The 15,404-nt window shown below is 38.3% G+C and overlaps 1 protein-coding gene across 3 annotated transcripts; it reads right to left on the bottom strand.

Annotated features, from left to right (window-relative positions):
* Window positions 1-423: 423 nt before the first annotated feature.
* LOC117300719 (heparan sulfate glucosamine 3-O-sulfotransferase 1-like) lies at window positions 424-14,167 on the bottom strand. 3 transcript variants are annotated; one of them, XM_033784481.1, is made up of 3 exons: window positions 14,144-14,167; window positions 3,639-3,884; window positions 424-1,852 (listed from the first exon to the last, which is right to left on the bottom strand). In XM_033784481.1, the coding sequence occupies exon 3, from the start codon at window positions 1,780-1,782 to the stop codon at window positions 523-525; it is 1,260 nt and encodes a 419-aa protein (XP_033640372.1). In that variant the 5' UTR covers window positions 1,783-1,852; window positions 3,639-3,884; window positions 14,144-14,167; the 3' UTR covers window positions 424-522. The 3 variants fall into 3 exon arrangements, with proteins under 3 accessions (XP_033640372.1, XP_033640371.1, XP_033640370.1); XM_033784480.1 differs by lacking the exon at window positions 14,144-14,167 and adding an exon at window positions 12,816-12,839; XM_033784479.1 differs by lacking the exon at window positions 14,144-14,167 and adding an exon at window positions 11,518-11,691.
* Window positions 14,168-15,404: the final 1,237 nt, after the last annotated feature.

Raw genomic sequence — 15,404 nt, forward strand, 5'->3', positions numbered from 1 at the left:
CAGCAAAATAAATTGTAACCAATACATGATTATATAAATAATTATTCAATTTAGAAATGCATACCCGGTGGACATCAAAACCTGAGATCGATACGCGATATAAACAAAGAAAGAAACAGGTTTCCAAACAACTGAGAACAAACAACAACAATGCGGTATAATGTTTAGAAATTATAGATTTGGTTTGCAGTAACACCATGTTAACAGATTAGTCAGCCTCCTGACGATGGCTAGAGCGAGCTAGTGAAAAAGTTGAGGGCAATTTCAGAACTCACTCCGCGTTAGTGAAGTTTCGATCCTATAAGCTAAAGAAGTAATCTACTCAGCTAGCGGTAGTAGAATATAGCAAGACAGTTCGATGAAGAACAAAATTTACCCAATTAGATACACACATAATGCTGTTACCACAAACCAAATATATATTGACTGATACCTCACCATACAATGCATCAAACAGTTTGAAAATGAAAAGCACAAAATAATTCAAAACAATAAATAGAAAAGGACTATCGAAAACTAGCATTACGATGACCAGTTAAAGTCCACATTCATCAGGTCATTCAGCGCCTTGTTATACGGCCGGTAGTACTCTCGAAGTTTAGCTAGAGTCTCTTCGCTTATATCCGGATGAGGGCGCCCTTTCGACGGGTTCATGCAATTGTTTGGTATCGGCTTTGTAAGACAGAAGAAGCCCTTCTGAACGTCGAAGTAGAAATGTTCTCTGGTGAAATAATCCCGGATGCCAAGAAAGCTCTCTACTTTCTTGACGGTGGGGTAAGGATCATTGATAAAGGCATTTCCATCCAGCGCCAGGATTTGGTCTGCTTTAAAGTACTTCAGGTAACGCCTGATGTCCTTTACGTAAACACCTTTAGAGACGAGCTGATTGGTGTATCTTATCGCACCGTCCAGGCCTATTACTGAGTTCTCAAAGGTATCAGAGATAAAGTACTTGCTGTTGTTAAAGCATGCCGCGCCTAGAGACACAGGCCCCCGGGCGTCGTTGCCAACAACTGGGTGCAGGTTTATCTCCGGACATTGTTGAGCCATAGTGACTTGCAGATGCACAAAGTCCGATACGGCTCGTTCTACTGGGTCTCTCATGATAATGATAAGTTTAACATTAGGCAGGGTTCTGCTGATAAGCGCAGGAACCTTTGGGTAGTGTGAATAGGCCGGGGTCTTCTCCATAGAGACCTGACCTGGTGTCGAGTAGACCATTTTACTCTTGTAGTACTGTAAACCTTTCTGGACCTCAGTGGTTGATGTGAAGTAGTGCAACTCGCTCTGCGTGAAGGCAATGTCAGGGTGGTAACTAATGAAGTTCTTTAGGGTAGTGGTGCCGCCCTTTTTCACGCCAAATATCAAGGCGTCTGGAAGTCTTTGCTGGCAACCCTTTTCTGCGAGTTCTTCCTCGGACGCCATTTCTACAATCCCTTTATTGATTGTGACGTAATGATAACAGCACGTGTCACACGTCTCATTGATCCTATCAGCTTTAGGATCAATTCCTGTCGCCTCCTCCTTATCTTCTAACGGAAACAAATCATCATCGAGAAACCATTGCAGTGCAGATTCTTGAGTAGAGCCACTGCTGGTATGCAGAGCGCCCCCTATCGAGTCTGCATTGGACTGTTCGTAAACTCTGCTAGACCGGTACCCGTCACCCGTTGGTGCCCGTTGCTGATCTCCGTACATCATGAACAGTACAGTAGCTGCTAGAATAATGCAACATGACAACACGGCCTTCTTCCAGCTTAGTGAGAAACCTAATTTTTCCATTGTCTGGTCGCCGCCTCCTTGGTATCTCTATAGGTGTCTGTAGATCGTCTTGCTGCCGCTCCCACTGTCACTGAATAGTAAAGACAAGAACAATCAAATTATTATTTCTTTAATAAATCTGATCATTCATGTTTTGATTGCTTCAAAGGTCCATTATGGACAAACCTCAGACATTAACTTAAAGGAACACGTTGCCTTGGATCGGTCGAATTGGTCTTTGAAAGGCGTATGCAACCGTTTGTTATAGAAGGCATATGATTTGAAAGATATTTTAAAAGTAGAATATAATGATCCACACAAGGTATCACTCGAAATTGCGTGGTTTTCCTTTTACCTCGTCGACAAACACGGTCGGCCATTTATGGGGCCGACCGTGTTAGTTCGCAAAGTAAAAGGAAAACCACGCAATTTCGAAGCAAATGTGTGTGGATCATTGTATTCTACTTTTTACACAACTTTCAAACCATATGCATTTTATAACAAACGGTTACAAACGCTTTTCAAATTCCAACTCGACCGATCCAAGGCAACGTGTTCCTTTAAAATAAAATGCAATAAACACACAAAGGGGCTCATAGTTAAAGGGCCAGTGTATACTTTTGGTAATGATTAAGAAAATCTAACACTTAAGCTTACATGAAAACAAGTACAGCAGCTTTCGATAGTATTTATTTCGAAGTGAGATTATGGAAAAGGTATCACTTTCCCCCAAACAATTTTCATCTGAGTTTGTCAGATTGTGTTTGCAATTACATGTGTGATTATAACAAACGTGCTTATTAGTAATCTCATTAAAAATCAAATCATCTCTTAAAACAAATTGTTCACAGCTCAGTTTTATGGTAGGCCTATAAAATATAAACAACTAGAACTATTTGATTAAAACAAACAGTGGTCTCCAATTAACAAACACAATCCCTACTGATATGGAGAACAAAACAAGGGTGAGATTCATAGCTGACACATTAATCTCTTAAAATGGACTGAAGTTTTAGTAATGCTATTAAAAGTTTTTTTTTCACAAGTCTTTCAGTTTAAAGTCTAAAATTTCTCATCTCTGTCACAACGAAACACAGAAAAACTAAAGTCTATAAACAGTATTTCAACCGATATAATAATGAAAGGATAAAGAAAGGGCAAGGGCACCAAGGCATTTTCTACATGGTAAAGGGCACCCTATTGAGATTCGGAAAATAGCACAATACAGTAGAGTCGAGAATGGGAAAAGCTTGTTTCTGCCTGCTGTGCAGCCGGCTGATGATGATGAGGAACTTTCTACCAGGGCATTTCAAGGGCACCAAGGCAACGACCAGTAGGCACGGAGGCAACCGCATTCGTTGCCTCCGTGAAGCATCAGGCCTGCATGCAATAGCATACAAAAATCCCCCATGCGCAAGAACATCAAGCAATCGTACACGTCATCGTTTAAAGAATACACATGAAATTTGAGGATGTAATAGGAACAGAAAGATAACAGAAAAATGAACACTTCGTCGACTCTAAAATACATTAAAAAATATTTTCAATTCAATTCAATTCAATTCAATATTTTATCAGTCAAATTAAAAAGTACACGAAATTCCTTTTACATAAAAATACGTCAAAAATATACCCCAAAAACCCATATCAGATCAAATCAGATTGTGGACATCGTTGTCATGGGATTGTTGTCCGACCACTGTTTTTTTCTCAGAACCTCCACAACTCATACACGGCGTCTCTGCAAAACCGAACCTCACCAGCCTCACTTGATTGTGCTTTCCCATACAGAGAGTCAAATCTTACAAATCTGTGATGGGTGGTGCGACCAAAACACCTGCAAACTATGAACATCTTCCTACAAAACTTTATCTTACCTTGTCGTTACCTTGTACATGTCATGGCGTCACATGAAAACGGAGTTTAGTGGAGAACATTCCAAACACGTCTATACTTCATTGTTGGGTCCCAGCACTGCACCTTCATCAGCAAAACACATGGAGCAGCGTAGCACTGCCAGAAGGCCCTGCCGTAAATGTGATTGATACGTCGGCCCAATCTGTTGCGACAGACACAGCAACCTGTAGTCCTACTCGGGTATTATTCAAGGCTGCGACATCTTCCTGTACAGATAGGAGAGATCGGAAATGGATAAAATGCTTTGTCAACTCAGGGAAATGGTTGGACGAGTCAAAGAATAACAATGACATCAAAAGCCAAAACTAGATGGTGTACATATACCTTTTTAATTTAGAAAAGAGACTTGTGTGGGAGTTCAAGGTCATAGATTTAGAACAATGTAGATCATCTGGTTTCTATAAAAATCTGTAATAAGGTTTGTGTGGTCCATTTCATGATTAAAGGGGACCGTACTACCAAAATTGTGCTAAAATTGACACAGGTTGTCACAATAGATTCTCAAAAGAATCTGATTTCATTGATTCAATTTCATTCAATACAGTGTTAAAATAACTCTAATGTATTATCTCGTTTGGCGTTACTACGAGGTTCGGCAAACTTCCACGATTTAAATGGTATTCGTTCCAACTGCGAAGGGGCAATGTTTGTGCGGTAATGTTTGAAGACCCACTTGTTTCTTAAACGATTGTACTGCCGTCCAGGTTTTAGTTACTGTTTGGTTTAAAGCCATTATTCACTTTCGGTACAGAAAAAAATAATAAAAAATCAAAGATTTACAAATAATTTACAGGGTTTACAGAAGGTAATGGTGAAAGACTTCTCTTGAAATATTGTTCCATGAAATGCTTTACTTTTTGAGAAAACATTAAAACAATATTAATTCTCGTTAGCGAGAATTACGGATTTATTTTAAACACATGTCATGACACGGCGAAACGCGCGGAAACAAGAGTGGGTTTTCCCGTTATTATTTTTCTCCCGACTCCGATGACCGATTGAGCCTAAATTTTTACAGGTTTGTTATTTTATATATAAGTTGTGATACACGAAGTGTGGGACTTGGACAATACTGTTTACCGAAAGTGTATAATGGCTTTAAGATTAAATTTACTCATTATTGTAGTTTGCTTAGAACTGCTACTGGCTTCCTTCAAAACCCTTAGACCCACTTGTTTTTTTAATGTTTGTACTGCCTTCCAGGTTTTAGTTATACTGTTTGGTGTAAGTTTACTAAATATTGTAATTTGTTTGCTTAAATCTGCTTCTGGCTGGTCCAGGTTTTAGGGTTGGTTCATTTTCAGACATTTTAGTTTTTGGTTTTTGTTTCTTAGGTTTGTTTATGATTAATTACTTAGAGTAGTGTTTTTTAGCCTTTGTTTTTTTCTTAAATTATTTCTCTGTGAACACGCGCGCACCATTTTAGATGTTTGCTTCAGCAAAAAGGAAGAAGGTGATGACAAAATGGCGGGCGAAATAAATGCGGAGTGGCGGTAAAAAAAGTCATCACCTTCTGTGTCTGATGTATTATTGTTTAATGGTTTAAAGTGCCCCTCGAAATGTTTACACACTAACTTGAAAGTAAACAAGAAGCTAATACATTGTACGAACATTTCTTTAAGGACCCTTTTTTCTTGCTTGCTTGCTTGCCGCTATAAGCAAATAACATTGCTTAATCAAGGCCATGAAATGAACAATTTGCTAGGTGCACCCGATAAGTACAAAATCGACCGTTAAGCAGCTCTATGAAATTGGGCCCTGGCCAACCGGTTAATAGAATGACTTTGGTTATTGAAATTGGAATATGGGGGTTCGTTACAAATCCATTGGTGTATGACAAACAGACACAAACAAGGAAGTAAGTAAACTACGTTTGGTACCACGCAGACAACTATAATAGAAATTGGCATTTGAATGTGTTTCGTAATGTGGAGACTTATATGAACGCTGTGTGGCAGCAAACTTATATTTCCATCGTTTACGTAGTTCTGAGCATGCGCGTGCCTGAGAACAATGGATTTACCTGTTTGCTGCCACCAAACGGCTCATAAGTCTCACATACGAAAGTTAAGAAAAGCCAAATTAACGGTAGTGTCCGTCAAAGTAACGTTGATAGGCCAATTTATCAATAAAGATGAGAATAAAAGTCAATGTGAACGTTTCAGTTTCTGACTGCATGCATTCACAATTACAAACAGACACAACAGGGATTTGAATCTCCACAAGTCACATTCATGCGTTTTGATGATAACAAGTGGGCTTTCGGACAAAAAATACACAGTTTTGTTTCAGGAATATAGACAAACATTTTATTTCACAGAAACTTAAACAAACATTAACAAAAGGATGCAGTGGACAACAACAAAAACCACAGTTAAAGACACTGGACACTATTGGTAATTGTCAAAGACCAGTCTTCTCACTTGATGTATCTAATCATAATGAAATAGCAAACCTGTGAACATTTGAGCTCAATCGGCCATCAAAGTTGGGAGATAATAATGAGAAGAAAAAACACCCCTGTCACACGAAGTTGTGTGCTTTCTGATGCTTGATTTCGAGACCTCAAATTCTAAATCTGAGGTCTCGAAACCAAATTCGATGAAAATTACTTCTTTCTCGAAAACTACGTGTTTTCAGAGGGAGCTGTTTCTAACAATGTTTTATACTATCAACCTCTCCCCATTACTCGTAATCAAGAAAGTTTTATGCTAATAATTATTTTGAGTAATTATATCAATAGTGTCCACTGCCTTTATAAGCATCCACAATATACTACAAAGCACATTCTACGATGCGATGACTTTACATAAGCGATTTCACAAAACATTTCCAGTTTTAAAATGGAACAATGAAGCAAAAAGCAGACGAATGTTATAACCATAAGGACATTATGTGTTTACATGTTGACAAATTGTTCATGCCCCCTCCTCATAATTGCCTTCCGCTCGAGTTACGCAATGGATTAAGCCCAAATTGTCACAGGTTTGTCGGTTGATCCAAAGGGTAAGGACAGTATAGATCAAACCATTGAGTCAAACGAAAGATGAACAGTCTTTAACTTGTTCAGCTCTAACATAACAATCATGTATATAAAACCTTGATGGCGTGTCGACGACAGTTGTACTGATCAACAGTGAGGCAAATTCACACTGCGTTCTCCTTCATGGTATTAAAGGGACACACCGGCCGAATTGGGCTATTTGGGCTACAAAATAGACTAAGAAATGAATTCAGCAGTCTTCCAGGAATGAAGAAGAACAGTCCATAAAAAAACCCATCAAATTTGGCCGTTTTTGAGCATTTTAAAACAAAAACTTAGGTCGCGTGATTTGGTCTAAATAATTTTGTATAAAAGGTTGAAAAAAAAGTTCAACAAAATTCTCTCAAAGCATAATTTTGTCAAAAAATATATTGTTTAATTCTGTGAATGAAGTGTTATTTTTGAGATTGTTGAGGTAATATTTGGTTACGTTCCAAGCTACGCAGCTGCTCAGCTACGCTTGCGTTCCTTCAAGTTACGCTATAATATCAAAAGGTACGTTTTCAACCCGAGTCAAGCTACGCTTACGTTCCATATGCAGCTATGTTTACGTTGCAAGATATCAAGCTAGACTTACATTCCAAGTTTTTGCTTACGTTCCTTCTCAAGTTATGCTGTAATTACAAAAGGTATGCTTTCAATCCTGAGTAAGGTTACGCATACCTTCCATACGCAGCTACATTTACGTTCCAAGATACCTAGCTACGCTTACGTTCCAAGACATGCTTACGTTCCAAAACATAAGGTTACGAAGCTACACAGCTTCTCATCTATGCTTACATTACAAGATACTCTTACGTTTCGTCAAGTTACGCTATAATAACAAAAGGTACGCTTTCAATCCTGAGTCAAGTTACGCTTACGTTCCATACGCAGCTACGTTTACGTTCCAAGATATCCAGCTACGCTTACCTTCCAAGATATGACGTTCCAAGATACGCCTACATTCCAAGTTTTTGCTTACGTTCCTTCTCAAGTTACGCTATATTTACAAAAGGTACGCTTCAATCCTGAGTCAAGTTACGCTTACGCTCCATACGCAGCTACGTTTACGTTCCAAGATACCTAGCTACGCTTACGTTTCAAGATATGCTTACGTTCCAAAAGGTATGGTTACGTTCCAAGCTACGCAGCTACTATACTATCATATACATTTTTTAGATTTGTTACGCTATAATCAAAAATTACGCTTTCAATCCCGAGTCAAGCTAGGCTTACGTTTCAAGATTTGCAGCTACGCTTACGTTTCAAAATACATTTCACAAGGACGTTTTTGAATCCCTCACGCTTCCCTCCCCCCTCCCCTCCCGACCCCCAGCCCCCGAGATTACAAAATGTTTCACTGTGAATAACAGGGCCCATTTATCCGTCAGTTTCATCTGTTTAGCAAAAAATACTGCTTACAAAATTTCTTTCTATTCAAAAATTTAGTTGGGCACTAGCCACAAGTTCACATCATTTCAAATTTTAAAATTTGGCTGGTATCTGCTATGCAATACTATTTTGTGCTAAGCAAATTTCTGTGCCTCTGTAGACGCCTACAGGCATTGAATGGGTCCTGGCACGTCGGTACTCCTAGAACTATTTCGGTTTCAGCCGGACGAAACTGAAATAGTTCTAGGAGTAGCACGTCGGGAGCATGATTGTACGCCACGATCGCATTCCAAACTGCATCATGCCTATGCACTGCAGTAGTATGTCTAGTTTGTGCCAGGAATGCTTTATTTACTTGTCACTGTCCCATCATTTTCTGGATTAGTTTTTTGTGTTCTTCGTGACGATCTTTGGATGTACGTCGAAGCACGACTACCTCCACCGTCGAAGGATTTGCCTGATCCGTATATGGGTCATTCCATGTCAAACCAACGCACTTTTTTACCTCATGTCTTCCGATTTTGATAAAAATTGCTGTGCTTGTAGGTCCTAATGAGCAATGAATGCACACCAATTTTCAGCCCGATAGGATTTTCCATGTGGTCAGGGCAGAAACCACTAAAATCTGACATTTTTAGGGTAAAATACCACCTTTTTGGTAAAAATATGTCATAACCATGTCAATTTTTATCACATATATGCAAATTTGGTATCAAATTGATGAGAATTGAATGCTTAAATCAATTCTTTCATCAAAAATAAATTTTCTGAAATGTAGCTCACTGTAATCTTTAATATGTTATCGTGACCTTTGACCCAATTTTTGAAATAACGCATCATTCCAAAAGTCAATGAAATGAAAATCACTTGATAGAGCATGTCATCCTCTATCAGAATCCACTAAGAAACAACTGGGCTCTTCAAAATGTACAACTTTAAGACCATTTTTGTACAGTTGGTAGGTTACAAATTAGTAAATTTATACATGTACTTTACTTTATAAATAAATAAAAATAAAAAACTTTCCAAAGTTTCTAAAAATTTTATTGGTTTGGGATTTTTTTCATGTTGAGGGCTGATGTGGTCTAACCAGAATCATACTTTAAAATACCAGCAGTGACGCACCCAGGATTTAATTTGGGTTGTGAGTGGAGGGGGGTGGGGGGGGGAGGGCATTTTTCCGAAACAAAATTCTTTCCAAGATGGTAAACAAAATATTGCAGCATGCTGAACAAATTGTTCTTGAGGATTTTTCAGAAAGTTACTATGCATTAATTTGTTGTTCAAGATTCATCACAGGGAGTTAAAGTAAGACTGCATAAGTTTGTGATCTACTGAAGAAAGGCAGACAGCTTCTCCATCTCAACCTTGATGTAATCTCTAACTGGGATCACTAATAATCACAGTGTTGCACCCGAAAGGGGGGGGGGGGGTGTGGGGGACGATGGGTCTGGGGGATTGATCCCAGCCCCTCCAAGGTATTCAATTTGTTTGTTTGTTGTTTTGATTTTTTGTTTTACAATCTTCGAAAGAAATTTTTGGGGAAAATATGGCCCACCCCCAAAAAATAATAAATCCTGGGTGTGTCACTGCTGATAGTTTAAATTCTGATTCTGGTTAAACCACATCAGCCGTCAACAAGAAACAAATCGCAAACCATGAACACTTTAAGTAACTTTAGAAACAGAAGAGTGAGGTTTGTTGGTGGATTTATTATGTGAAGTATATCAATTGACTAGTTTGTGACCTAACAACTGTACAAAAATGGTAATAAAATTGTAAATTTTGAAGAGCCCAGTTGTTTCTTGGTTGATTGTGATAGAGGAAAACATGTTCTATCAAGTGATTTTTATTTTGTTGATTTTTGGAATGATGCATTGTTTCACAAATTGGGTCAAAGGTCACGATAACATATTAACGATCACGGTACTTGTACAAAAATAGTCATAAAGTTGTAAATTTTGAAGAACCCAACTGTTTCTTAGTGGATTCGGATAGAGGAAGACATGCTCTATCAACAGATTTTTATTTCATTCATTTTTGGAACGATACATTATTTCAAAAACTGGGTCAAAGGTCACGATAACATATTAAAGATTACAGTGACCTACATTTCAGAAAATTTATTTTTGACAAAAGAACTGATTTGAGCATGCAATTCTCATCATTTTGATACCAAATTTGCATATATGTGATGAGAATTGACATGGTTATGACATATTTTTTACCAAAAAGGTGGTATTTTACCCTAAAAATGTCAGATTTTAGTGGTTTCTGCCCTGACCACATGGTAAGTCCGATCGGGCTAAAAATTGCTGTGCATTCATTGCTCATAAGGACCTACAATCATAGCAATTTTTATCAAAATCGGAAGACATGAGGTAAAAAAGTGCGTTGGTCTGACATGGAATGACCCATATGCTGGTTGTTTATAATCTATGGATAGACTGGATCCTTATGCTGCGTCGTAGTAAAATGTTGCTATAAACAAAGCACCAGTCTACTTACAACATTGTGCGACAATGTCACGAAGATTTGACAGTTGCAACGGCTGGAAACACGTACACGCTGGCCTTTTGCCGCTTTTGGGTTTTTTAAACATTTTTCGCTAATTACGTGACATTTTGATGATTTTTTTTACAGCAACCATCTATAAAAACATTATTGATGATTCTACAGCCCTAAATTGCGTAAACGGTGAGCCGGTGTGTCCCTTTAAACTGAAATATAAAGCTACCTAAGTTAACTTCTACCTCCATAACATACCATTAATTTGTTCGTTTAATGAGTTAGAACAATATTACCATTACCTTCCTTGTTTTGTCAATCTGACCATTCCTTTTCTCCCCCAAAATTAAATCTCAGACGAAAATGTTGGCGATTGTTTTGAATACGAGGTAGATACTTCAAGACCTTTCCACCACATCGACTTTGTTTTAGAAAGGTCACTATCCACAACGTGTGTGTACTGTGTGTGGCAACGTAGCCGAGGCCTCATGTTCTACAACTTTAGACAATGCTTATAAAAAACTGCTTGCTCAGCATTGACCATAAAGTAATGACCAGACTGACCAGAGCAAGGACTTTGCTCCATGGGAACCCACCCCATTCATTCACATCATTCATGGTTGATAACATATTTTAATAATTACCACCTTCACGTACAAACACTATACACTAATATCCGTATATCTGTCGTCACCTGCTCTGTGTGTCTGGTCGTCGGACCCGGCTGGTCAGCAAATAATGTACACCAATGGGTCAACTGCATGGATCTATGCACAGTACATATACATCAACAGTCAACACGTGTACATAGCAACCCCTTGACCTCCATGTAACGTTGAAGGAATTTTGTATAGAGCATAGAGAGAGATATCAAAAAGTACAAACTACTTCAAAACATGTTCAAACTTTCTTACCAACACTATCTTGTAGGCTACATCGCAGGTGAATTCATACCAAAAGACAACTTAACTCTCTAGTAATAACAGAGTACAGTCAGAGAAATAGAGTCCATAGGAGTGTTGTTATTGTGTCGATGAATGAACAACCCTTCCCAACCCAGCTTACTTTGTCGTCTGCCTTCCTGTAGGTTGCACAATGATTTCAATGACGGCAGGCTAACAGCGGCTAACAGCCCTTGTGGTGGTGGTGTCCGAGTCGCTCTGATAACCCGGGATAATAATGTTGCGTAAGCTGGAAAGGTCATCGCCTTTTTGTTAATCGGGCGGGGGTAATTCCTAGCGCCTGCGGTTATTGTTTTTAAAGACTATATTGCAGCAGTCACAACGGTTTTCCCTTTGACCATAGAAATAGAACGTTTACAGGAACACGTTGCCTTGGATCGGACGAGTTGCTCTTTGAAAAGCGTTTGAAACCGTTTGTTGTGACCAAGATATATTTTAAAAGTATAATACAAAATAATGATCCACACAAATATCACTCGAAATTGGACGGCTTTCCTTTTATTACGCCGCGAACTAACACGGTTGGCCATTCGTGTTAGTCGACGAGGAGTTAATACTCGAGATATGTTTGTGTGGATCATTGTATTCTACTTTTAAAATATCTTTCTAACCATATGCATTTGATAACAAACGGTAACAAACGCTTTTCAAAGACCAACTCGACCGATCCAAGGCAACGTGTTCCTCTTTGATTAGTAGGGTTTGAAACTTTGCAGGTTGGAGTATAGTTAGGTGAGGTTTGTGTTATGAAGCACAGTGTGTAAATCTCTGTTTATTATTAACTGACAAAGAGGTCTTGTTAAGCCTTATTTCAATCAAATCCTTGCTCTATGATCAACTCAACTACCTGCATGTTCGTCATGGTCACTTTTAATTATCCTCATTTAACTGAATATGAAACGTCCGTCAACATTTTTACTCGGCCATATTTTAACAGTATTATTTCAAAATTTTCATTTGCGCAAGACCCGTGTAAGTTGAGTATCAATTTTTTGCTTCTAGTGTTTGAAAACAAATAAAAATCAGAAGGGTTTTGTAAACATAAAAATAATACCCTAATCTGTGGGTTGTTCTGCACTTTAAATTTGAACAATTAATCAGATTTCCATTTACTGAAGCGTCATTTTAATAAAAATTATTAAACAGCATCATACATAAAACACGTGACCCATGTTCGGAACAGCTACATACAATTCCTAATTTTAAGTTTTCGACAGGTTCTTGAAGTATTGGGAACAAACAAGCCTTACCACAGTATTGAAACTACCATGCTACCTCCATGGTTGAACCCTTCCTCCATTAGCTTATTTGGACACTGGAATTCTGATTGGCATTTGATGTCAAGCCAGCCTTTGGCCAGCGGGCTAGGGCCATCTTTAAAGGCCACTGGGCAATACTGGCAGTTACTCATAATAGTCATTAGCATAACAACTGACTTGGTAGCGAGCATGCACTGGAGAGCTGCATGATAGTATAAAACATGATGAGAAACGGCTCCCTCTGAAATAATGTTGTTTTTGTAAGAAAGAGGTAATTTTTCACTCAAATTTGAATCTGAGGAAGACTTCAGGCCTGAAGCATTCAGAGGCATTTGAAGGCATTATGTCTGTATATATTTTGTATTAAAAGCCATTGGACACTTTCGGTAAACAGTATTGTCCAAGTCCCACACTTCGTGTATCACAACTTATATATAAAATAACAAACCTGTGAAAATTTAGGCTCAATCGGTCATCGGAGTCGGGAGAAATAAACGGGAAAACCCACCCTTGGTTTCCGCACGTTTCGCCGTGTCATGACATGTGTTTAAAATAAATCCGTAATTCTCGCTATCGAGAATTGATATTGTTTTAATGTTTTCTCAAAAAGTAAAGCATTTCATGGAATAATATTTCAAGATAAGTCTTTCACCATTACCTTCTGTAAACCCTGTAAATTATTTGTAAATATAGGAACTTTTTTGTTCTGCACCGAAAGTGTCTAATGGCTTTAAACAAGGGTGTTTTTTTATTTATTATTTTTTTTCTCATGCAGGCCTACTGCAACTTCGATGACCAATTGAGAATTTTGTTCACAGATTTGATATTTTAAGTGATAAAACTAGTCTCTAACATTAACCAAAGGTGTCCAGTAGTGCAAAACTGGACTAGTCTGAATGGAAAACTATTGCACAACCCATGCGCACTAAGTAATGGTATACGCAACAGAAGAGCATCGATTACCTACATTAAAATGGGTTGCATTTATAATTGGAAAGCGATTTCCATCGACTCAAATTGAAACTATTCAATGCCCACCTATTGGACAGCCATTTCTTTATCATTGGAAGACGATTTTCATTGAGCTGACAATCAAATGCCTACCTATTTTATTGGACAGCCATCCTGTGTATTGTGTGACCACATTGAGATCGAGTATCCTTGATTTAAGCATTATTGCTACCAAATTATATGGAGATACGGTTTGACAATTATTGCTATGGTTTGACCATGGAGCTATAAAAAGGATGGTTTGACCAAAGAGTTGACCATGGTTTGACAATAACAAAATTAAACTTAGACCATGGAAACATAATTACCATGCAGCCGAGCAGTCACGCAGAAAAACCAATATCAGGTAAAGAATATTGAACGAAGTATGAGCTTGTCCTTGCTCTTTAGTAGGAATAACTTCACATTCAAATTTTACAGTGGGCAGTGGGATTGAGTTAAACCATGGAGGATCCGTCGTTCATGAAAAACTGTAGCAATTCGCTTTCTTCGGGAAGGTGTGATCAGTGAGGAGGCGGGGGAAGGGGGGACAAACCAAAATGTTATTTCTAAGCTCGATTCGACCTCTGGTCGGTGTAGGGTAATTTGAGTGCCAAAGAATACATCATACATTATGAGAATAAACTTGTGGAATGTGTTTGCAACTTCACGCACGGCTCGATCCATTGTGTTGAATCATGTAGGTAGAAATGGTCTCAATGGTTGGGCAAACTTCACAGCTTCTCGGTCTCTTCAAAGGACGTGTATTTTTATAAGTAGTTGACACTTCTGGAATGTTTGAGGTTTATTAGTGCGTGATATGATACCCCTAGAACGAAAATCCAGAGTAGTTTCATTCTCAAATTGTTACGAATGTCAACATTTTTGCACACCATGGAAAAATGATCCCCACTCATTCACACTATAGGAAGGTAACACCTTTGACCTCGCTTCCATTTCACATGGAGAATTGCAGTCAAATCCTACGTATATTCAAACGCGTGGGGGAATAAATGTATTGGATTCAGTTGAGGCATGACTTCAAATAATTCACACAAACACCATAGATAAAAATAACACAAAATAATGACGATATAATTTGATACAAATTATACACTCGTTAAAAAAATATTATTAATTAATAACCATGACTGCAAATGATTGTGCAACAATGGTTTACTATCACATCATGCGACCCTCTCTAAACTGACGTCACATGCGACGAATTTCTGACCAAAGGGCATTAGGGGAGAATAGCCATTATGTTATGGTGCTTTGGAAGCAGAAACACAGTACCAACCAAAGTACCAGGTTATGTTTATCGCCTGTGACTGTATCCCTGGTTTTGTTTTTGCTTAGCGTGATTTCCTTCTCAAAAACTAAATGAAATTGTACCTTGTCAGGTTAAAAAAAAAAAACAAAAAAAAAACCGCAAGCTCAGAACAGTCTTTTCGCAATTAATACCCATTGCGCAAATGCTTAATGTTAAATGAGGTGCATGCTTGTATAGCTAGGGATCAACATTGACCGCTATATAGCTAGACCAGCATGCACCCCATTCAACGTCTACAGTGCACGTCCACCGAGTAA

The sequence above is a fragment of the Asterias rubens genome, chromosome 16 (assembly GCF_902459465.1).
Source record: "Asterias rubens chromosome 16, eAstRub1.3, whole genome shotgun sequence".
Taxonomy (NCBI): Eukaryota; Metazoa; Echinodermata; class Asteroidea; order Forcipulatida; family Asteriidae; genus Asterias; species Asterias rubens.